The 22296-nt window shown below is 45.5% G+C and overlaps 1 protein-coding gene and 1 long non-coding RNA gene across 12 annotated transcripts in view; one reads left to right on the plus strand and one right to left on the minus strand.

Moving 5' to 3' along the window:
* The window catches only part of LOC131919653 (disks large homolog 5-like), a 146823-nt gene that overhangs the window by 27275 nt on the left and 97252 nt on the right, over positions 1–22296 (plus strand). Inside the window, exons 1-7 of one of the 9 annotated variants that reach the window (XM_059274036.1) lie at positions 7118–7215; positions 9092–9136; positions 10337–10499; positions 11804–11932; positions 12578–12761; positions 16579–16694; positions 17641–19149. In XM_059274036.1, the coding sequence (XP_059130019.1) occupies positions 10393–10499; positions 11804–11932; positions 12578–12761; positions 16579–16694; positions 17641–17728 (624 nt within the window). In that variant the 5' untranslated portion in view covers positions 7118–7215; positions 9092–9136; positions 10337–10392 and the 3' untranslated portion in view covers positions 17729–19149. The other 8 variants (XM_059274031.1, XM_059274032.1, XM_059274030.1 and 5 more) reach the window with 8 other exon arrangements.
* On the minus strand, positions 11558–22210 carry LOC131919669 (uncharacterized). Of its 3 annotated transcripts, none has more exons than XR_009381350.1 (5): positions 21916–22206; positions 18019–18088; positions 17072–17138; positions 12557–12966; positions 11558–11636 (listed from the first exon to the last, which is right to left on the minus strand). It is a non-coding gene; the product is annotated as an uncharacterized LOC131919669 (long non-coding RNA). The 3 variants fall into 3 exon arrangements; XR_009381349.1 differs by lacking the exon at positions 11558–11636 and adding an exon at positions 11642–11822 and having other exon boundaries at positions 12557–13406; positions 21916–22210; XR_009381348.1 differs by lacking the exon at positions 11558–11636 and adding an exon at positions 11642–11822 and having other exon boundaries at positions 21916–22205.

A 22296-nucleotide genomic window follows, 5' to 3' on the forward strand; every position in this document is an offset into this window, starting at 1 on the left:
TCCCACTCCATGCTTGAATGTTGACCGGCTTGATACTGTACAATGACCACAACAGCTCTGAGTCATGGCCAGAAGACACTGTTTGCTCTAATCCTCCCTGACCTCTGGCTCCTACAGTCTTTCTAGCTCATCTTCCATGATGGTCTTTGAAACTTGTAGAAAGGGTGTGATGCAGATATGTCATTAAATATGACTGAAATCAATGAAATAAAAACAAAAATCTGAAGATACAGTGAAACAAAGAGTCAGTTCTTTGAAGACATTAACAAGATGGGCACACCTTTAGCCAAATTAACCAAAAGGAAAAGGAGGATGAAAATAATAAAACAAAGGAGGAAAACGGAGACATGGAGGGACTTTAACCCTTTAAAAATTTACACTCCACGAAACTGAAAAATCTTTTTAAAGAACTGATGAATTTTTAGATGTCTTTAATCCACCAAAATTATATCAAGATGGCATGAATGGTTTAAATAATTGAATACTAATTAATGGCATAGAAGCCATAATTAAAAATCTCCCAACAAAAGATTTTCAGAGAAGGACAAATTCAGTGTCAATTTTGAACAGATATTTAAAGAAAAACTAACACTCCACAAACTATTCCATGAAATAGAAAAAGAAGGAACTCATTCAAATTCTTTTTTTAAGCCAGGGATACCCTGGTATTGAGAGAGGAAGACAGATAGGGTTAGGGTTAGGGTTAGGGTTAGGGTTAGGGTTAGGGTAAGCAGTGGGTGTGATTGATAGAGTGGATATTGCAATAGACTACAGTGTCCAGAAAGTTTATAATTGTTAAAAAAAGAGGCTACAAGCTGGAAGGAGAAGGAAGGATATGACAGCATGCCCTGAGAATATGGCAAGTGTTCTAGTTAGCTTTCTATTGTTGTGATAAAAGTTCAAAAAGCCAAATTGCGAAAGTGAAGGGTTTATTCATCTCACAGGTTGCAGTCCATCATTAAGGGAAGCCAAGGCAAGATCCCAAGGCAGGGGCTTGAAACCACAGAGAATGCTGTTTACTGCTCTACTTAGGTAGCTTTCCTCTGAGGCCCAGGATCACTTGCACACCCACAGAGGGCTGAGCCATCCTCCATCAGTTAGCAACAAGAAAATGCCAAAAAAGCATGCTTGCAAGCCAGTTTGATGGAGTAAAATCCTAAACTTCCTTTAACCTTAACCTTCCCTTAACCGTAGCCTTCCCCAGGTGCTTGCTTATTTCAGAGAACTCAACCCTCCTCCTCAGTGATAATGACCGAATTCCTTGACATGACTTTTCGTATTATTGGGTATGGATGTGAGGAGGGTAAGAGTCAATCTTAGGCAGTGTTTATAAAGTGAGTGTTCAACTCCCCATGGGTGAATTACTGAAAAAAATTCTTATGAAGCAGAGAGAAATCTCTAGCTTTGGAAGGAGGGATGCTTAATGACTTGCCTGGTGTCAGAGGAGAGACTCCTGGAGAGGAAACCACAGCTTCTGCTCAGTTCATGGGCAAAGGCTTTGCCCCATGACATCAGCAGACCCTTTGCTGGGCATTCTATTGTATCCTGGACAGCTCTTGGAATCCCCAGTGATGTCACTAGTGTTGTAGCAACACTGACTGCCTTGAGGACATTAGTTCAGTGACCACAAGCTTGGCCTCTAGACATGCTGTCCAGACTCAGAGGTCTGTTTGGCAGAGGGAATGGACTGCCTGGAGAGACCAGAGTGACGCAGAAGGAAGCTGGTCATAGGTCTCCCTGGAAAACATGGAAAAAATGGTCCTGGGGCAGAGGCAGTGAGTTCTGGGAAGGAGCTGGGGAGCTTTCTGGATGTGGTGGGCTTCAGCTTTCCAGATTGAGGGCTCAAGAACTGGGAACTTCTGGGAAGGAGGCACAGAGGAATTAATGAGATTTCTGTACCATAACTGTGTTTTACAGCCACTGGAGTCCTTTAGTTATGTGCCAGTGATAACAGGGAAAGGAGAGTACCCTGGAAAACCCTAAGGTTCTCATACTTGACATCACAGCCACTAGCAGGGCAGGAGCCCCCAAGTGCTGCTGTCTTCCAGTGACCCCTGAGGTTTCTGAATTACCAGCCGTTGATGGCACACAGGTGTTCAGCCTGAGAGCTGTTAGATTCAGTGGACCTGGACTGAGACTGTCCCGTTCCTGCCAGCTCTGGGTGTCCTGGACTGTCAGTGAGGATGTCTTTGTGAATCTGACGACTATGTTTTGTCCCTGCATGGCTTTTCCATTAACATGAGACTCTGAAGCACAGAGCAAGGGACTTGGGCCTTCCTACACTACCCAAGTGATTATAACAGTAGCAATTATCTCCATGCATCTGAAAACACACGGCTGAGGGCTCTGTAGCCAAGGTGTATCCTCTACAGCTGTGAGTAAGCCTTAAGAGGCTGTCCACTGGGTCCCCATGTGCAGGGAGACAGAGGAAACCAACTGACTTCTAAGACATCCACCTCCCTATAGATAGATGGGAAACTGACATCCACAGAGGGGGAGACTCAAGTCTGGGCTTTCAGAGCCTGCCTGGGCAAAGACTCATCTGTCAGTCACTTTCTGTGCATCTTTCAGTGTGTCAGGATTAACTGAGATGAGGTAGTGTGTAGGGCAGGTGCTGTACCTTGACTTCTACAATTGGGTATTACTGAGATAGCTCACCTTGTCTAGCATGACTTGTCAGTGTGATATAACATCTGAAAGGACACAGTTTTCCTACATCACTCATTTCTTCTGGGGTCCATCAAGTATGCTTTTGAAGCCACAGTCCAGACTTCTGGTGAATTTTCAGTCCAGACCAAACAGGGTGCTAGTTCTTCATTTCAGGACTGTCAGTAAATTGAAAAGTGTGAAGTGGGGCTCTGGGAAAGGTCTATGATAAAGAACCCCTAATAACCTGTCCTCTTGTGCCCTATGCCAGCCTCTCTCATGCTCCGATGGATGTTGTAATTAAAGCTGGCTGTGTCACCTTTCCTAAGGGCATGCGCATTGTCACAGGAGGCTCCAGTCAAGGAATTTGGCTTTTGTGTAGCTCTAGGGGTAGCACCACTGCAGTGACACACTACATACTATCCCCATGACTATGACACATTTGATTTTCTGTACATGCCTTTGCATATCTGTGTGTGGCCTCTCACTAGCCATCCATCTTTCCTCAAACCCCAGTGCAGGAATGGAGCCTTACACTTGTGGGAGTGTTTGCTCTTGTGTCTGAGGGCTCCTCTGGGGAACTCTGGTTCTTAGTATCCCCAGGCAGACATGTCACAAGTTGATAAGGTTATGGATTTTATGAGGGCTAGAATGTATTCTGATGATGATTTGGGGTAATTTTCCTCATGGATTATGGGACTTATCCTTGTTCTGACAGGACACCCACAATCTCCCACCACACCCACATACTGTAACAGCCTTGGGGATTCTCCACAATGTGCTTGTTTACATCTGAAGACTGATCTTTCCTCCCCACCATCCTGACCTAATACCCTAGCAACCTTTATTTCTCATGTTATTAATTAGAGATCTGAGGAAGTGATGAGCCATTTTGCCAGATGTATTTGGAATACAGACTTCCAATTCCCATACTTGAAGTAGTAAAAATATTCTAATGAAGCAGAGAGAGAGATTCATTTGTAAAGACGATGTACTTAAGTTCTTTCCTTATGTTTCTGGAAAGGCTCCTGAGAAGGTCAACATGCCTTTTTGTGCATTGCAGAAGAGCTAGTTAGTAGGTAGGTGGGGTCTGTGGAGGAGACCCTAGTAGTTCTTCCTCTAGAAATTCTATCTTATCCTGTAGAGCCTTTGGTATTCTCTGTGATGTTACCAGTGTTGTGGCAACACCACATGCCTGTGGGGTATTCGTTCCGTGTCCATAGACATGTTGGCAAGATTGAGCTGGCTGATTGGGAGAGAAAATAGAGAACAGAGAGAGACCAGAGAGAGCAGAAGGAAGCTTTCCTTTGGTCTTAGTGTAGAGCCTGGAGAAATAAATCATTTTGGGGAAGGCACAGTGAGTCCTGAGCAGGGGATTGGGAGCTTCATGGAGCAGGTGAAGTTAAGCTGGGCCTTCCAGTTTGGGCCTCAGCATCTGGGAGCTTCTGGGAAACAATGGGGCTATTCTGCTTCTCTGGGCTTCTTAAGAACAGACCTAGATTCAAGAGTCTCTCATGGTGAGTTTAGGAGAGCCATGAAATATTCAGGCTGCAGCTGCCTTTCTGGGAACTCCTTCATTTCATTCAGACTGGCAAAGAGGGGCAGGAGGAACAGATGGACTAAGGAGCTGTCTCCCTCTGGGTAAGGTGTTGCTCCACTTCATCCTAGTGGATTCCTACAGTTTCCATGGGAATCTGACACCAATAAGAAGGGAGGGAAAATGCTGGGCGGTGGTGGCACAAGCCTTTAATCCCAGCACTCTGGAGGCAGAGCCAGGTGGATCTCTGTGAGTTGGAGGCCAGCCTGGGCTACCAAGTGATTTCCAGGAAAGGTGCAAAGCTACACAGAGAAACTCTGTCTCGAAAAACCAAAGAGAGAAAGAGAGAGAGAGAGAGAGAGAGAGAGAGAGAGAGAGAGAGAGAGAGAGAGAGAGAGAGAGAGAGACTTCTTACGGGCTGGAGAGATGGCTCAGTGCTTAAGAGCACTGACTGCTCTTCCAGAGGTCCTGAGATCTATTCCCAGCAACCACATGGTGGCTCACAACCACTTGTAATGAGAACTGGTGCTCTCTTCTGGCCTGCAGGGACACATGCAGGCAGAATACTGTATACATAATAAATTAATAAATCTAAAAAAAAAAACCCGAAAAAAGAAGAAGGGTGGAAAACTCCCCGGGCCATCTACCACAACCTCAGACATTCAGATGCTTTGGTCCTGGGGAAGTATGATCAGGACTTGGTGCTGCTAAGTTCTAGGCACAACAGTACTTACCTACATATGAGCTCACACTGTCCTTCAAATCTACATGGCTGGGCTAGCTTATTCCTTCCAGAGTCAGGGGACTGCGTTAGGGAGGGAGACACATACCCAGCCATGGTGCTTGATACTGTAGCAGGGACATTTGGAGTAGTTGTTGGCTGCCAGCAGCTTTGACCTTCCTTGAAGTGTTGTGGTGGAAAAGTTCCCATCGGAGGCCCTGCCCCTTACTACAGAGGCTAGGTCCCAATACAAGCCTGAGTCAGTCATCTGCATGCCAGAGATTATATTCTAAAGAAATGGAGGAGTCAATTGTGCTTGATTTGGGGGAAGGCTGCATCCCATTTCAGAATTATACATGTTGCAAGTTTCTGAAGCTGTACCAGGCACATTGTCGAATGCCAGTACTCTTGGTGACACACACTGCAGTGCCCATGCTCATCATGGTGGTGTCAACTGTGGAGTAGGATTTGTATCCTGGTTCTGTTGCCTGAAATCCCACTTGTATAACCCTAGAGAAATTTCAAATCTAAAGGGACATTTTTTGCTTTGAAAGCAATAGGCGGCATCTAGCTGTTGATGACAATGAAGACCACACAGTAGTCATCACAGTCCTTCCTGTTTTAGGAAGGAGTTTTTTTCCCATCACAGGATGTAAGGAGTAAGGAATACATGGTCTGGAGGAGTTCAAGTCAAAATTCACATGGTCTGAGACACCCTCCTCTTTATGACAGATCCAATGTGCTGTTGTTTTAGGCCTTTCTTCTTTTTCTTTAAAGAGCACCCATTTTTTACCTAAGGACACTTTTTTTTAAAACCAGAGTTACTATCAAACAAAACATAATTATTTGAATTTCAAATCTTCAATTATAGAGAAAGACCAGATTCTTAAAGTACTGGGTTTCTAGCTGCTCCCCTCTTTCTGAAGAAACCACAGACTGGTATTTCATTCTATTTTAGCCATGCATGGCCATAACACAGCCACCGAGAGTCATCATGACCATGAGATCTACAGCTGATTCCCATGTACCTGGTGATTATTGCCACTCCTTCCTTTCAATCTCTGATGGAGCCATTTGCTCAAGAACGTTAGTAGATAGGACTAAGACTTTGATGTCTATTTTTAGATGTCAACATGATGACATCTGGGAATAATATAACCCCAAAATAGAGGGAACACCTGTGGTCTATTTATGCTTAATTTGAACTACTTTATTGTGGAACTTTGAGGAATGAAGTCACACCTTTAATTTGGATCTATAATCCAGATGTAATCTGAACCATTCCTTCTTCTGGAAGCCTATATAAGTACATGGAAAAAGGAAGCTTTTACTCTTTCCCTGCTTGCTCTCTCCTTGTTAGCACATCCATTCCTTCACTGATATTAGAGCCTACTTCTTTAAGATTCCAGCATAATATTGCAGACAGCTGAGAAACCCATTCTAAGAACTGAGAAACTACTAGATTCTTGGACTTCCCATTCATTTCCAGCCATTGTTGGATTAGCTAGAGCACAGGCTGTAAGCCATTCTAACAAATCCCCTTTTAATATAGAGAATCATTTTTATAACTTCTGTTACCCTAGAGGCCTGATAATACACCAGGCACATAGAGAGGACATTCTAGAAGAGTTTGGGTCTCATAACCGTCTCAGCTTACTTACAAATTCTCCATGGCCGTCTTCTCTTAACCTTAGCATTCCTCAGGTGCTTGCTCACTTCAGAGAACTCAACTGTCCTCCTCCACATCATCCTAATCTAATTCCTTGACATACTTTATTTCTCATATTATTGAGTATGGTTGTTAAGGAGAGGAAGGTCCATTCTTGGGCAGTGCTTATAAAGTGAGTGTTCAACTCTCCATGGGTAAAGTAGTGAAAAGATTCTAAGGAAGCAGAGAAAAATTCCCAGCTTTAGAAGAGGAGGTACTACTGAATGGCTTCACCTGTATCACAGGAGAGACTCCTGGAAAAGAAATCTCAGCTTCTGTTCAGTTCAGGGAGAATTTGTTAGCCAGGAGGCAAAAGCTGTTCCTTGTGACATCAGGAGTCCCTTCTCTGGAAATTCTATTGTATCCTGGAGAGCAGAGCTCTTGGAATCCCCTGTGAGGTCAATAGTGTTGTAGCAACACCAAGTGCCTTTAGGATATTCGTTCAATGTCTATACAGTTTTTCTATAGACATGTTGTCAAGACTTAGGCATCTACTTGATAGAGAGAATGGACTTCGTGGAGATACCAGAGCAAGGCAGAAGGAAGCTGACCCTAGGTCTCACTGGAAAGAATGGAGAAATCAGTGGTCCTGGGGAAGATGTAGTGAGTTCAGGAAAGGGTCTGGGGAGCTTTCTGGGTGTGATGGGCTTGAGCCTTACAGGATCAGTCAGGAACTGGCAGCTTCTAAGAAGCAATAGGCTTATCCAGCTTCTCTGGGTTCCTAATGAGCAGACCCAGATCAAGAGTTCATGATGGTTAATATGACATAGTCAGGAACTGACAAGACTGTAGCCTTTGTGCTGGGGACCCTCTGTCTCACTCTGAGTGGGGAAGGAGACACAGAGGAATGTTTAGATTTCAGTACCATCATTGCACTTCACTCCCACTGGAGTCCTTAGGGTGTGTGCCCACAATAACAGGGACAGGAGAGTACCCTGACAAAGCCTGAGCTTGTCTTACTTTACATTGTAGACACTAGCAGAGCTGAGGCACCAAGTGCTGCTGTCTTACAGTGACCCCCTAAGATTAAGACTTCACAGCTGTGGGTGGCACCCAGGTTTCCAGTTCAGCCTGAGAACTGTTAGATTCAGTGGACCTGGACTGAGACTGTCCCCTTCTTATAGGATCTAGGTGTCCTGGGCTGCCAGTGAAGATGGCTTTGTGAATCTGGTGACTATGTTCTGCCACTGCATGGTTTCTCCGTTAACATGAGACTCTGAAGCATCATCCAAGTGATTTGGGCATCCCTATACTACTTGAGTGCTTGTGAGAGTAGCAATAATCTCCAGTTTTATGTCCAGGGAACGACATGTTTGAGGGCTCTGAAGCTTGTACATCTTCTGTAGCTGTCAATAAGCCTTAGGAGGCTGTTCCCTACGTCACCATGTGCAGGGAGACAGGGGAAGCCAGGTAACTTCTGAGACACCCATCTCCCTATAGAAAGATGCGAGAACTGACATCTACAGAGGGAGAGACTCAAGTCTAGTCTTTCAGAACCAGCTAGGGCAAAGTCTCATCTGTCAGTCACTTCCTGATCATCCTTTAGCATGTCTGGTTTAACTGAGATGAGGTAATGTGTAGGGCAAGGGCTATCCATTGGCTTCTAGAATTGGAAATTACTGAGATACCTAACCTTGTATAACACGATTGTCAGTATGATATGACATCTGAATGGACATAGTTTACTCCACATCACTCATTTGTTCTGGGGTTCACCAAGTATAATTCAGAAGCCACAGTCCAGACTCTGGTGAATTTTCAATCCAGGCTGAACTAGTGCTCGCTCCTCATTTCAGGAATGTCAGTAAATTTACAAGTGTGAAGTCCGGCTCTGGGGAAGGTCTAGGGCAAAGGACCCCTATTATCTCTCATTTTGCGCCCTTTGCCTGCCCTTCTCATGCTCAGATGGATGTTGTAATTTAAGCTGGCTGTTTCACCTTTCCTAAGGGCATGTGCATTGTCACAGTAGGCTCAAGTTCAAGGAATTTGGCTTTTGTGTAGTTCTAGGTGAAGAACCACAACAGTGACACACTACATACTCTCCTCATGATTATCACAAATTTTGATTTTCTGTAAATGCCTTGCAGTTCTCTGTGTGGCCTCTCAATAGCCATTCATCTTTCTTCAAACTTGAATGCAGGAATGGCCCATCATTCTTCATGGGAGTTTTTGTTTTTGTGTCTGAGGGCTCCCCTGGGGAACTCTGGTTCTTATATCTCCAGCCAGACATGTCACTAGTTAATCACACTTTTGGTATCTACAATGGCTGGAATGAATTCTCCTGAAGTTAGAAATAATTTTCGTCAACTATAGGACTTATCTTTGTTCTGATAAGACAAGACACCTCCAATCTCCCACCACACTAACAGCCTTGTGCATCCTCCACAAGGTGCTTGTTGCCTGCAGGGGACTGAACTTTCCTCTCCCCACCATCCTTACTTAATTACCTAGAAACCTTTTTTTCTTGTTTATTGACTAGAGGTTTCACGAGTTGGATGATCCATTTCCTGGGATGTGTTTGAAAGTGAGTTTTCAACTTCCTGCACATGAAATAGTGAATAAATTCTAGTGAAGCAAAGAGAGATGCCTGGGTTTGTAATGAGGAGGTGATGAAGGTCTTCCCATACGTTTTTCAGAAGGCTCCTGGGAAGGGCAGTATGGCTTCCAGTGAATTGCAGAAGATGTAGTTTGTAGGTAGGTGAGGGCTACTGCTGGTGAACCCAATAGTTCCTTCTCATGACTAGCTATTATACTCTGGGGAGTTCTTGGCATTCTCTTGATGTCACCAGTGCTGTGGGAACACCAGGTGACTGTGGGGTATTCTTTCACTGCCAGAAGACATGTCAGCAAGACTGAGAAGGCTGCTTGGGAGAGAGAATGGAGAACATGGGGGGACCTGAGAGAGGCAGAAGGAAGCTGGGATTCAGTCTCAGTGTAAAACATGGAGAAATAAGTGTTTTGGAGAGGGAACAGTGAGTCATGAAAAGAAGTTGGGAGCTTCTTGGAGGAGGTAGAGCTTGAGCTGGGTCTTCCATTACTGGGGCTTAGCATCTGGGAACTTCTGGGAAGCAATGGGCTTATCCTGCTTTTTTGAGTGCCCTAAAAACGGGGCCAGAGTCAACAATTTCTGATGGTTAGTTTGGGAGAGCTAAGCCTGCAGTGGCTTTTCTGGGGGATCCTTAATCTCATTTTAAGTGCAAAGGAGGGATAGCAGGAGCAAAGTGGTAACTAATTAGGTGTCCATCTCTGGGTAGGGTGTTGCTGCACTGCATCCTAGTGGATTCCATCAGTTTCCATGGGAATCTGATGCCAATAAGAAGAGAGGGAAACTCTCTTAGCCATGCACCATCAGACATTCAGATACTTTGGTCCTGGATACAGGTGATGAGGACTTAGTACTGCTAAGCTCTAGAGACAATAGGACTTGCCTGCACCACATCAGATATGAGGTTACACTGTCCTCCAAATCTACATAGTTGGGCTATCTTATGTCTTCAAGGGCTGGGGGACTGCATTAGAGAGGGAGGCACATGCCTAGCCATGGTGGTTGAGGACAGATTCATAGCTCACAGAACCTATTTGAGGATAATTGCCCTACTCTTTGGTGCTCTCAGTGGGTCCCTAGCATTTCCTCTTCCCGAGGCTTCCTTTTGGGACTATCATGGATTCTCCTGGCCCTATGCCATTCAAGTGTACAAGTTCACTTTGCTTTATCTTACTGCAGGGACTACTGGGAAGACACCAACTCAAACCTCCACCTCCACTGAGCAGGAGCAGCAGATGACAAAGTTGGAGAAACTCACCCTTCAGCTACAGAGTATAACATATGAGCGAATTGAACTACATGGAATCCTGACCAGTTATACAGATATGGATTTGCAGAACAGGTAGTCATTATGTGCACTTCTCTGCTGACCATCTTAACCCCACAGTGTGTAGCTAAGCTTTCCTGAGGAACAGGAGGCTGAACCTCCAGGGTGTCCTGGTGGCTAAACTTATTTTCCTGAGTGCATAGAATTTGGAACCTGGGTACATGTGAGATGGGGACACAGGCTATTCTTATTCATCCAAATGAAAAGCAGAGCCTGTGGCCTGAATCACAGTCTAAGGATAGGGACAGTAGCGTGTGAGCTCTCAACAGGCATTTCAAGAGGCCTTGACAGGTGTTGGCTTGTGGGAGATGCTAGGTTCTGTGAGTTGTGGTGAGTCTTTGTACTTGACCAGCAGATGATTGTGACCAGCAGCTGGACAGGCCTGGTCCCATTCATCCATCTCAGTTTGTGGCTGGAAGGCCTGATGCTTATCACTGCTTCTCCCTTGTCCTCCTCCTCATACTCTGAGGCAATTCCACCTACCTGCATTTCATGGGCAACCTGACTGTATGTGGTGTGTGTGTGTGTGTGTGTGTGTGTGTGTGTGTGTGTGTGTGTGTAGGAAGTAATAGCCTGATAGTTTTCTTGGATCCTCCTTATATTCTGAGACAGTGCAAACTCTCTGTACTTCATGTGCATTCTGAGTATATGTGGTATGAGTGTGTGCATGTGTGTGTGTGTGTGTGTGTGTGTGTGTGTGTGTGTGTGTGTTAGAGGGCATGAGGTTGTGTGTGTGCACTCCGGGTATCTAGGGTCTGTGGCAGGGCCTGAGGATTTGCCATTTTCATATTTTCCAGGGGATGCCATTGATGACACTAGAGAGCTCCACTTTGAGAAGCTCAGGTCTTGGCCACTGTTCTCACTTTGGTGGAACATTGGAATCCCCTGTGGAGTTTATAAAGCCTTCCTGAAATTGGGACTCCTCCCTGGAAATACTCAATGTATTCTCTGGTCCTCTGCGCAGCAATAAGCAGCCAGGCATGATAATCCCTGTTGTAAAGACAGGAAAAATGTCACCATAGGTTTCTGGTGGCACCAGATATGTGGCACAGACTCCCGGGATCTTCTTGAAGAGGTAATCTATAGTTCCAGTTTTACTGAGGGTGCTCGTGCAGTCCTGAATAACTCCCTTGGACAACCTTTTTTTCTGGCCTGAGGACATGATAGAAAGTTTATTTAGCACCAGGAGGTCCCAGTGTGTAAATGTCAGGCTGTGGCATCCATGGGGCTGAGGAGTCCAGAACATAGCCGGATTCCATATGATCCTTGTGGCCTGTGTTCATGGGGTCCTTTTCTCCTGGGGCCATGCCCTACCACAGGCTGAATTCTTTTGGGATGCTAAAAAAGGAGCATAAGCAGGTGATGTCGGCCTTGCAGAAATTGCCCATGGAAATCAGTGATGATGTGAACAAGGTCAAACAGCTGATTGAGGAGAATGTATCCTACAGGTATGTGCCTGATTTATTTTGGGAGGTACTGATTCTACCATCTTTCTCTTTCACCCAAAGTGAGGGCTTTGATTCTTGCCTGTCTGCCTCTTAACAAGCAGTCTGACATGTGGTCCTTGGCTTTGTGCCTCTTGGACTCAGTTTTGCTAAGTGTAAAAAGACACTGAGTCCCTCCAAGCATTGTGCTGCCATCCTCAGAAGACCCTTGATAGAAAAATGTTGTGTACCATGAAGGGAGTGTCAGGTATTCTAGTACCTCTGGGGCTCTAACCAGGGCTTCACAGAGCTGCCTTCCATGGTAGCCATAGACAGAATTGATTCTGGTTGGGACTTCTTCCCTCCTTTTGAGAGTGTTTGCCCTCTACCTGCTGATGCTTTCCCAGTATCATGGACAGTTAAACACAGGAGTGGGCTGCACCCTGTTCTCAGAGGCACTGGATCCCTTTAGGCATCAGGGTTTTCAGAAGTACGTTGAATCTTTTTGGAATTTGGTTATTTTCTGGATTTGGCCTGCATCTAAGTGATGCTGGCTTGGCTACTGAGAGCTCCATTCTTGGGCTGTCTGGGAGTCTGGGACTTTTCAGCCCTGGTGGTACTTGGGCAAAGGAGGCTGGCTGGGCTCACCATGTTTTGGTGCTTGTTCAGTTACCTCCACAGCCAGGTCCTCCGAGATTGGACTCAGCGGAAGGAGAGTGTACATGTGCTGAGACTGAAGAACAGACAGCTGTGGAAGGAGCAGATTGAACTGCAAGAGTCCTGTGAGGAGCTGAAGAGGCTCTTGAAGGAGGCCCATGAGATGATCTGTGACCCTTCTGCTGAGCAGCATCAGGTAGGCCGAGGCAGCAGGGCTAGGTGCCCACCTTCCAACCATAAACATAGAGACACCCAAATAACCATCCACTCATCCATCCAGACTCCCACCTACATACCATCCAACGGTTGATTTCTGTGATCATTCCCAGGTCTTTCTGGAGAGTTAGCCTCTTGCAAGAATCTGGATAATTGGCAAGCAAACCCTCCTGCTCTGCCAGAAGCTGCAGTACATTGAGAGAGCTGTGTCAGTCACATATCACACACCTACATGTCATTATGATCAGAGGGCTGCTATGCAGGGAGCTACTTAGAGAACAGCACAAAGCTTTCATTGATGATGTCAGTGTCCTGTGGCTCATTTGCTTTGCAAGGGTCATGTGAGATCACAGGGAGGAAGCAGCCTTCAAGGACTAGAGCACAGTGTCAGTGCCAAGTGAGTGGTTCTCATTGTCAATGATTTGGGAGGCATGGGGTCTTCTCCGTTCATCCTGCATCCCAATGTGTTCTCTTCCTTTTGCCAATCTCTTGGTTCATGTGACAGATGTCTGAGTAGCCCCTTCTCAGTCCTTTTTCTGGGCATGATACTTGACTATTCTCCCATCCTGGAGCTTCTAGTCTGGAGATGACTGGATGACCATAGATGTGGGAGGACTTTGACAGGCTGAGGATTAGAGTGACAGATTTGAAGCTGCAAGAAAATATTTTCTCCAATCCCCTCAACATAGTCTGACTAAGCTGTGTGCTCTGCTAGGAATTTTCTAGGCCCCAAGGGATGTATAGCAGTGTTTTGGGTCTCAGTTGAAACACCTGATGTGCATATTTTAAATCCAACTGTTTATTCAGCATGATGCACTCTTCACTTTTTTCTGTTCACTTCTGATTTCTGTGCTCTTAGTGTGACCTATGCAATCGTGTGTAAATGTGTACATTAGTGGGTGTGTTCAGAGACTACATAATGAATTTCCGTGTTGTCATCTGTTGCTCCTTCTCTTTTTCCCTTGGTCCCAGGTCTTTCACTGAACCTGAAATTTTCTCTTTCGGCTAATCTGGCTGGCCAGCACTCTTTGGATCTCCAGACCTCCAAAGTAGAACTTCTGTCTTGTCTTTTTCTCATCCAATTTTAGAAGTTTCAATTGCTCAGAAAGAGGAAGGACATATTTGCTTTCTCTTCTGCTTATTTACTTTTATTGTTTTGATACTAATGTGTTTTCTCATAAATAACAAAAATCAAACAATAAATCTATTTAAAAAATAAACAGTAGGCTTCTTTCCTTTCACTGCACAGAGCTAACACCACAGGAAATGTCTGTTTTGTCTCTTACTTCTCAACAGAGAATCCCACAGTGCATCTCCTTGCTGACATTGTGTTGCTGACTATATCCTGTGCATGGCTGTGTCTCAGAACAGATTCCCTCTCATAGTTGTGCAGAGTGCTGCATTCCTGAAAAGCACTGCAGGTGATGTCACTGGCCTCCTGACTGACATTGGGCTGAATTCATATCATATTCACTGTCATCTGTTGAAAACTTCCTGGTGTTGACCATGGGTCACTTTCTTTCTCTTGGACTATCAAGGTCATCTGTGGAGGAGCCAGGATGAGTTTAGTGAAGAGACTGTGATGGGTGAACTTGGAACCTGTGGAGTCAGGGGGTTTTGTGATGGATAAAGTTCATTCAAGGAAAAGTAAGTGCAGGCCGGAGTAGCAGAGCCTTGCTGAGTCTAAGAGCCTTGTAGACAGCATAGAGGACCCGCGACCTCCACATGCATCAGAAAAGGGGCTGCTAGGCAGCAGTCCTCTCACTGACCATTCTAGGTTCAGGAAGTATTTGTGTGTGTGTGTGTGTGTGTGTGTGTGTGTGTGTGTGTGTGTGTGTGTTGGGGTGTGGTATGTGGTGTGTTGTGCTTTTCTGTGCATCTTTGTGTTATGTGTGTGTGAACTTCTATGTGTGTGTTTGTATGTGAATACTGTCTATTGCTTACCCAGTAGTGTTTGTGTGTGTGTATGTGACCATGTGTGGGTGACTGTTGTGTGTGTGTGTGTGTGTGTGTGTGTGTGTGTGTGCGTGTGTGCGTGTCCATGTTTCCTGTATGTATAGGGGTATTTGTGTGTGTTTGTGAGTACATGTGCTTATAGGTGCAAGCCTGTTTCTATGTGTGGAGTTTAACCTCGTGTGTGTGTGTGTGTGTGTGTGTGTGTGTGTGTGTGTTTGTGTATGTGTGTTTCTGCATATTTGTATGTTCATTTACTCATCTTTAATGATGATGGAACCAACTTTGTTGAAAAAGTACCGTGCCCCCTCACTTGGCATCCATCAAATATTGTGTGCTGCTGCCCATCTTTCCGTATGTCCTCCTAGCTCACTTGAACAAAGGGACAAAAACTACTGTACCTCAATGGTTTTCAGGTATTTGTAGAGGCAAAAATATTTATCTGCCCAGAAATGCTTGGAGCAAAAAAAAGGAATGTGGTACATGAAGTTTAGGAGCAGGTCACTGTAGCATATCAAGGTGTCTGAGAGGTAGGATAGCCTGGCTGAGGGTTTGTTTCTCTTCTCTGCTCTGGGTGAATGGTGACTGCACACTCAATGGTCAGGTGACTTGCTGTGTCTTCTCTATGTCCTGTTTTGTCCTCATCCACATTGCCTGCTACCACTTGCTTTCCCCCTTTGTCTAATCTTGGCTCATATAACCTTGGCCTTGGAGCTTGGAATGCATGTTAGTCCTTGAGAGATTCTGACTTGCAGTGTGCTTCCAGCTGCATCTTAGTCCAGCTGAAGTCCCCTAGGCATGCTGTGGTGTGAGAAGGGGGCTGTCTCAGTGCACCCCACTTAGGCTCCTGAGGGTCTAAAGCACTCACCATGTGCTGTGTCTGTAGTACTCAGTAACTGCTTTTCTTCAAAGTTGTTTACTCTGAGTTAAAATCAGCCTCATGGAGGGTTTGGAGAAATGAGGACCCTCAGACATTGCTGGTAGTGTAAAATGGTGTAGCACAGTGAGAAGCTACACACAAGTCTTCAGAAAGTTAAACTGCAATCCCCAGGTGACACAGTGATTCCAGAACATGAAGTAGGTGTCCACAGAGAAGCTAGGGGACATCAGGGGTTTATCAACATTCCTGAGAGTAGCCTCGTGATGCTTCATTCATACTTTGATCATTCAAAGATTGAGAAAGCACAATGTGGTCAAGCTCTTCCATGGAATATTGTTCAGTATGAAATAATACATAAAATCATTTGGCACTGACTTATTCAGCCTTTTGTTACTCAAACTAATCCCTGTCACAATCACCTCACAGGAAGGAACTGTTTCCTTTGGGTCCTGGTTATGAAGACTTTCTAGTTTCCTAAACTCTTTGCATTTGGTCCAAAGTAAGGCAACCTGTGGTAAAGGGAGACCCTTTTGAAGGAAGTTGCTTGCTTTGGGGGCAACTGGGAAACAGTGAACAAGACCAGTGGGGTTGTCTACGACCATCCAGTAGTCCTTTGCTGGGGAACATTCCTGTACTGCACAGCCTGGGGAACTTCTTAAGCAGAGTTAGTTAAGGAGCGAGGACCCCAGAGGGCCACCTGTCTGTGCACAAGGTCACAGGATAGACACTTCAGTGACTGAACTGCCTATCTCTCATGCCCTCTGTGTTCTTCTCTCATCCAACAGGTTTACCTTCTTTTCGTTAGTATCCCTGGTGGTTGCTCCTTATGTTAGTATTAACTGTGAAGCTAGCATTACAGTGTGCTTGTATGTGTGCACACATGTACTCGTGTGTGTTCATGAAATTATGTGTGTGCATGTGAGTGAGCAAGCCTCCACTGAGAACACAGTCTTCTAATGAACAGGAGCAAGAGAGCCTGGATGAAAGACTGAAGAACCTGCTGAAGCAGAAGGAGGTGGTCACTCAGCAAGGAGACTTGGCAGAAAAGCTGCAACATCACTTCAGTGTCTCTGAGATGAGGTGGGAGCCCAGGCTGGGAGGAGTGGTTAGAACCATGTAGGTCACCTGTATCTGGATCTCTGTCCTTTCGGGATTCCCACCACCTGAATAGTTCACAGCCACAGCAAGGGAAAGAACATCTCAGGATATTGTACTGGCCCGGTCAACAAGAACTTCTCCATGAAACACAATGATTGATCTTTAGTGTTTCTGGGGTTATGTGTTCCTTATGCCCTTCTGGGCTCTCTGGAATCTTCTCAGTGTCCCCTGTGTCTCCCCACAAATCTCCCTATGGCAGTCCTTAACCTAGCAGGAGGAGGCTTAGTTGTGGAGGACAGTGTGTGCTCCTGCCACTTTATTTTCCTTCCAGAACATCACCTTTAGAGAGAAGTTCCTACCTTTGCGCAGATCTGGATGCAGCACACTCCTGCTGATTACAGGTTCTCTGCAGTGTGAATCTGTTTCCTGTGAAAAGGTTTTTCTGTTACAAGAAGATTGAGGAGTTGAGGAGTTGAACTGAGGCAGGATTCTGTTCTTTACCAATAATCAGATCCTTCACTGCTTTTCTTTTGTAGGCTCTCCTAGAGGGTCTACATTCAATGTCCAAGGTTGCTTACATTCATCTGTATCTAATCAGGGCCATGTATATCTGCCCTGAAGTGTTACTTAGTCATTACTACATTGTTATTTTTCTCTCAAAGTAATATATCTAGACAACTGGAGAAATGTGCTGTATTTTCTTGCCCAGCACACTGTATTTTTCAGCTCATCTTCTAGCAGATTTTATAAGCTGAGAAAAAAATCAAGGCCCAGGTATACTCTGACCCTTCTCCCTTGGGGAATGCAGGGAATGCCCTCAGCTGAAAGGTCGTGCTGGATTGTCCAGCTGACTAGAGCTGGTTCAGGCTCAATAACTGACATAATAGGTCCCCACCAGGCCTGGTCCCTAACTGCCTTCCTGCTCTAGGTCAGAAAATCTCCAGTCTGAGTTTGAACAGGCCACAGCCCAGGATGAGAGCCTCCTGCAGACAGAGCTGCTGCAGCAGGAGCACTAAGTCTCACAGGCAAGTGAGCCACCATTGCATCCCATCCCCAGCAAACATGGTGTTGGTGGGAGACTGGGGGCTCTTGACCTTGGCTTCCAGTGTGAATAGGCCTTGATTTTTTCTGGCCTGTGGCCCAGCCAGGCTGCTTCTGGGTCTGATTGCCTTTCCTTTTCATGTAGCAGATCTGGGGACAACTGAGGAGGCCAAAGAAACCACAGATGCCTTGAACCTATGACATTCTATACTCTGAGATCAAGGCCTCCTCCTCAGAAGACACTCTTTTAGAGCTGTGAACTCACCAGTGAGGAGCATACCAGCTGTCTTCCAGGTGATCCAGCCCCAACAGATCTATTGGTCTGCTGACTTAGTCTTCTCAAAGAAAAGAAAGAAACCAAAAATGAGCTTGAGACACTGAAAATCTGAGCCAAGATCTACTGAGAACCCTGACATTCAATAGCAAGTGGCCACTGTGAGGGGTACTACAACATGAAGGGTAGAGATGTTGGTAAGCAAGACTGTTTCTGTCGGTTTAATGTTGATGGCTTTGGCAAGCTGACTGAGTTCTCAGGCCTCCCTATGTGGTGTGAAATGTGTCATGGATGATTGTGTTGATGTCAAGCTGTTCCTGACCGACCACACCCAAAGGCATCATATTTCATTCTCCAGTTGAGTGTTGAAGTTGACACAATGTCATGCACCAGTGTTGCTGAAGATAATGCACCAAAGAGATCTCCAGAGTCCATCATTCCTCGTATTAGTCATTTTTCCCTCCATATGTAAAATGAGTGGGTATTCTTCAGTTTCACAGCCTGGCCTGAAGTGACTGGTCCTGAGAAAGGATTTACAGAAGACACCTGAGTCATCTTTGATGTTCATGGGCACTCAGAGGCTGCCCATGGATTTGTTGGGTCTCCAGTAAGCATAGAATTGTCTGAAAGAATCAAATGATGACCAAGACATTACAGGATCAGTAGTGGGTGATAATTTATCAAAAGCTTCCCAAGGGGCACAATGTTTGCTCTAGAAAATGTCTCATTGTTAGTCTCTGTGAGGACTTGGCCTACAAAGCCTGAAGGAGGCATGGCTATACTAGCTTTGAAAAGGCTTTTCACAATCGTTGACTGCCTTCCTACCATGTTTCCAAGGCCAGCCAGAGGCTGCAGGTCTGTGCTTTAAATGTGTAGCAAGAGAATGCTGCTGACCTTAATTGTTTTTGTTTGGTTTTTGGTTGGGTTTTGTTTGCTTAGGTTTTTTGGGTTTTCTTTGTTATAGATTGAGCTTTTGCTATTTATTTGTTCTTTCATTTGTTCTTGTTGTTTTTTGGGTATTTTGATAAGGATATTCACTGTTTATGTTGACTGATCTATTTAAGCCCCTATTTAGTAAAATAACTGTATTTTTATTAATAATAAAGTGATTTTGAACTCTTCCGTCTTAGAATCAATTTCTTTGGTCAGGTGTGTTGTCTCACTCCAGTAGCCCCAGAAACTCCTGTAACATCAGAACACTCTTATGGGCCTTGCTTTTGCTGTATATTGAGTTCCCAGTCAGCCAGATCTACATAGGGCTTAGGATGTGGATATCCATTATATGTTGGGAAAACTATTGATACTGTATCTTTGTTTCCATATATTTAGCTCTCCCTAAAAGATACTATTCTGTATACACATTTTCTGAAATTATCATGAGCACCCAATTAATGAGAAACATAACAGTATTGCTCTAAAGCCTCTCAGGAAATGAAAACATTGATTAAGGGAGCATTAAATAAATCCATGGCATGCTTGCCACCTGGGGCTATGATAATGTCCTTTCCTGGGCTGCTGCCAAGGGTCATGTCCTGTCCATGGCCCTGAGGAAGCTGTGGAGGTCTGTATCCATATCTCCTTTACCAGTGAGGACCTTGCAGACACCTGAAGTCTGGGCCTCCACCTATGACCATGTTGTTGTCAAAAGGATATGCCCCCCAAAAGAGCACGTGTGCCTTAGAAGCCTGTGCTGCCACCTAGGACCATAATGACATCTGGGCCAGGGCTGTTGCTGAGGGGTATGTCTGGGTCCATGGCCCTGGAGCATCCAGGGTCTGTATTGATGTCTCAGGCTCCTGTGGCCATCAAAGACAGTGCAGATGCCTGGAATCTGGTCCACTACCTGTGCACATGGTGCTGCTGGGTCCAATCCATTCTGAGTGACCTACACTGCCAACCAGGCCCATGGTCACATCCAGGACTGGGCTGCAGTCTAGGACCGTGTCTGGGTCGATATTGCAAAGACAGCCAGTATCTGTATTCATGTCCATGACCTGTGTGCCAACAAAGACCACACAGAGGGAGGTAGAGGTCTAGGCTTCCATCTAGGTCCATGTTAGTGTCCAAGGGCTGTTCTTCTGCTGGGGCCATACAGATCTGAGTGGCCAATGCTGCCACTAGGTATCCTGGTGTCCTCCAGTTCTAGTTTGCTTTTAAAGGACCTGTCTGTATTCGTTGCCCTGCAACAGCCTTGATCTATGTTGATGTCAGTGGCTCCTGTTACCTCCAAAGACAGGGTAGGTTAACACAGAATTAACCTCACCCTTCACAGGCTGCAGCACTGGGAGAGCTGGACCTGCCCCTCACCAACTGTAGCAGTCGGGTGAGTGGGTCCTGTACCCGGACCGAGCAGCACATTGGAGAGTACTTTGTTAGTGGTGGTCCAGTGAGCTGTACCTGAGGTTGTGAGAGCAAAAGAACTGAGTCCACCTCCTTCTTCCACCTTGTGTTGTTCAGGGTGAGAGGAAGATCCCTGTCCCACCTAAGCACATGCTACCTGCAGCTGGTGGGAGAGTTGACCTCTGGGGAATAAGAACAGGAGAGCTGGGGCAGCCTCTCACCAACTGCAGCAATTAGGATTGTGGGCTGGGCATCTCACCTGGACAAAACAGCAGAGATGTGTCTTGTGGTCCAAGGGTGAGTAAGTCAGAAGGGAGGGCATGAGAGCAGGAAAACTGGCCTCTCTCGATTCTGCAGGCTGCATGGATGAGCTAGCTGGGACAGTGCTGGAGAGCTTGCCTGGGTGGTGAGGTAAGGAGAGGTGGTGAGCTAACCAAACTGTTACCACCAGGCCAGAACCAGGCCTGAGTTATCCCACCCTAACATCCTCTTCATCTATGAACTGCTGGAGCATTTGAAAGGCTGGGACATTCCTATCCAAAGTTGCAGGACACAAGGTGACACTCTGTGACACAAGGCATCAATAGGATATCCAACAAGTTAAGGTCACCATCTATAGTGTAGAGAAGCCAGAGAGGCCTGGAACACTCTCAAGAAAAGATCTATGGACTAAAGGGACTCACTGGATCACACTACAGCCTCCTCTCCAAGATTTTTGTTTGTTTCTAATTTAAGGTTTTCAATTTTTCTTTTAAATTTTGTTTTGTCTTGTGGGGGAGGTTTCAAGGTCAGCGCTCAGGTGTGAGGGAATGAGTTGGGGGGAAAGTGAGATTGGGATGCATGATGTAAAGCCAACAGAGAATTGCTATGGGATGTTCTGTATGGCAAATGTGTTGCTCTGATTGGTCAATAAATAAAATCAATTGGCCAGTGGCTAGGCAGGAAGTATAGGCAGGACTAACAGAGAGGAGAAAAGAAAGAACAGGAAAGCAGAAGGAGTCACTGCTAGCCGTCACCATGACAAACAGCATGTGAAGATGCCGGTAAGCCACGAGCTACATGGCAAGGTATAGAATTATAGAAATGGATTAATTTAAGCTGTAAGAACAGTTAGCAAGAAGCCTGGTACGGCCATACAGTTTGTAAGCAATATAAGTCTCTGTGTTTACTTGGTTGGGTCCGAGCGGCTGTGGGACTGGCAGGTGAGAGAGATTTCCCCTGACCGTGGGCCAGGCAGGAAAACTCTAGCTACAGAGAATCAATAAAATGTTTAAAATAAAAAAGAAATTAGGAAACCCAGAACTATAGTTCTGCTGTATAGGGACTATTCTCTCCTGCCCACCTGTTCACAAATAACCTATCAGAGGCTTAATATTAATTCAAACTGTTTGATCTATGGCTCAGGCTTCTTGCTAGTTAGCTCTTTCAACTTAAATGAACCTATTTCTATTCATCTGTGTTTTGCCACACGGCTGTGGATAAAACTAGAAAATACCATCCTGAGTGAGATAACCTAGACTCAGAAAGACAAACATGGTATGTACTCACTTATAAGTGGATACTAGATGTAAAGGATAACCAGACTACAACTCACAGCTCCAGAGAAGCTAGGAAACAGGGAGACCCTCAGAGGAATGCATGGATCACCTTGGGAAGGGGAAACAGAGGATATCTCGATGAGTAAACTGGGGTTGGGGGGATTATAAAGGATAGGGGATGGGAGATGAGAACATAGGGAAACAGGATGGTCAAGCTGGAACAGGGATGGAGTGGGAGAGCAATGAAAGAGATACCTTGATAGAGGGAGACATCATGGGCATAGTGAGAAATCGGGTGCTAGGGAAGTTCCCAGGAATCCACAAGGATGACCCCAGCTTAGACTACTACCAATAGTGGAGAGGGTGCCTGAACTGGCTTACCTCAGTAATC

The sequence above is a fragment of the Peromyscus eremicus genome, chromosome 9 (genome assembly GCF_949786415.1).
Source record: "Peromyscus eremicus chromosome 9, PerEre_H2_v1, whole genome shotgun sequence".
Lineage (NCBI taxonomy): Eukaryota > Metazoa > Chordata > Mammalia > Rodentia > Cricetidae > Peromyscus > Peromyscus eremicus.